The 1722-nt window shown below is 69.3% G+C and overlaps 1 protein-coding gene across 1 annotated transcript in view; it reads right to left on the bottom strand.

Moving 5' to 3' along the window:
• Positions 1–1682, bottom strand: part of CUNH6orf118 (chromosome unknown C6orf118 homolog) — a 27961-nt gene extending 26279 nt beyond the window's left edge. Inside the window, exon 1 of the mRNA XM_039245520.1 lies at positions 1621–1682. Within this exon, the coding sequence (XP_039101451.1) occupies positions 1621–1645 (25 nt within the window). The 5' untranslated portion in view covers positions 1646–1682. The remainder of the gene's footprint in view (positions 1–1620) is intronic.
• Between the last annotated feature and the right edge of the window lie 40 nt (positions 1683–1722).

Below are 1722 nucleotides of genomic sequence, written 5' to 3'. Positions count from 1 at the left end.
CAGCACAGAGCCCGACGCGGGGCCTGAACCCACGAACCGCGAGATCGTGACCTGAGCCAAAGTCGGACGCTCAACCGACTGAGCCACCCAGGCGCCCCATTTTTTATTTTTTTAAATGTTTATTTATTTCTGAGAGAGAGAGAGAGACAGAGAGGGAGGGAGAGAGAGTCCCAAGCCGGCTGCACTGGCGGCGCAGAGCCCGACGCAGGTTCAAACCCACCAGCCGGGTCAGGACTCAGGGGCTTAACCGCGCCCCGCGGGCGCCCGGAGGCCGGTTTCTTCCCTGGCGGCGGATCCCCCCCCCGCACAGATAAATCCCCAAAATAAAAGGGGGCGCTTGAGCGTGTCCCGCCGCCGCAGGAAACGTGGGGGCCGCGCACACGAACACGGCAAGGCAAGTAAGGGTGTGCGGTCCACACCCGGCCACGCCCGGGAGCCCCCGCCCCCGCCCGCTCCCCAAAGGGGCCCCCCAAGCCCCGCGGGGCGCGCACGGAAGGCGGTGTTTTCGCAGGCGCGTGGGCGCCACGTCCGCGGCCGGGGGGCCTCCCGGAGCGCGGGAAGCCGGCCGCCGCGGCACCGAGGAGCTCGGACAGCGCCTGCATAGCCCCCGGGCCCCCGGCCGGACCGCGCCCCGCCCGGGGCCAGGCTGTCCTGGGACGCGGTACCACGTAGAGTCTTTATTTAAAAAGGGCGGGGGGGGGGGTTCATGACCACAGTCAGTGGAGTCCCTGCACGGGGAGCCGAGGAACCGCACCTGACGGCGGACACCGAGGCGCAGAGCGTCGAAGTCGCGTCTACACTGCCGGCCGGGGGCGGCCCGCGCACCAGCCAGTGCGCTCGGAAGGGGGCGCGCGCACGTGCGCGCAGGAGCACCCGGTTCGCAGCGTTTTACCGTTCACACCCCTGCGCGACCCGGAAAGCTTTCTCTCGGCCCAAAACCCATCGGAGGGGCGCCTGGGGGCTCATTCGGTGGAGCGTCCGACTGCGGCTCAGGTCGTGACCTCACGGTGCGTGGGTTCGAGCCCCGCGTCGGGCTCTGTGCTGACACTCGGAGCCTGGAGCCGCTTCAGTCTCTGTGTCTCCCTCTCTCTCTGACCCTCCCTGGCTCACGCTGTCTCTCTCTCTTTCTCAGAAATAAATGAAAACATTTTAAAAAATCAAAACAAAACAACTCCATCGGAACCAGCAAGCCCGTTTCCAGGCCGCCGCGTGGCGGGAAGGCAAAGGCTACGGGGTCGGGGCACCCGGGCGGGCGTTGCGCGGCGGCGGGGCCGCCCTCTTCGCGACGGGCGCTCCCGCACCGTCTAGAAGTCACCCCCATCCCCCCGCCTCCCAGGGGACGCACACGCACACACGCGTGCACACACGTGCACACACGCTTCTCCAGGGCACACCCGAGCGAGTGCGCACGCGCGCGCACGACCCTGTTCCTTTGAACGTAACCCTGAGACGGTCTGGGGAGGCACCGCCCCCCACACGCACCCCAAACCCGGTGACCCCGGGCTGCGGCGCGGCCGCCAGAAGCGGCTTCGGTTTTCACACCGGGTTCAGAGCAGCCGGGGCTGGGCGGCCACACAGCCCGCAAGGCCGTCAGGCGGCGCAGGGCGGGGGCGCACTCACGCTTGGGCCCCGGCTCCCGGGCCATCGGGTCTGGGCCGCGGCTCCCGGCGCGGCCGCGGTCACCATGGAGACGGACGGACGCTGGAGCCCCGCCCCCCGGGG

This window comes from Hyaena hyaena, unplaced genomic scaffold (assembly GCF_003009895.1).
Source record: "Hyaena hyaena isolate Hyena2069 unplaced genomic scaffold, ASM300989v1 scaffold_258, whole genome shotgun sequence".
NCBI classification, from domain to species: domain Eukaryota; kingdom Metazoa; phylum Chordata; class Mammalia; order Carnivora; family Hyaenidae; genus Hyaena; species Hyaena hyaena.
This window is presented reverse-complemented; position numbering and strand designations above follow the sequence as displayed.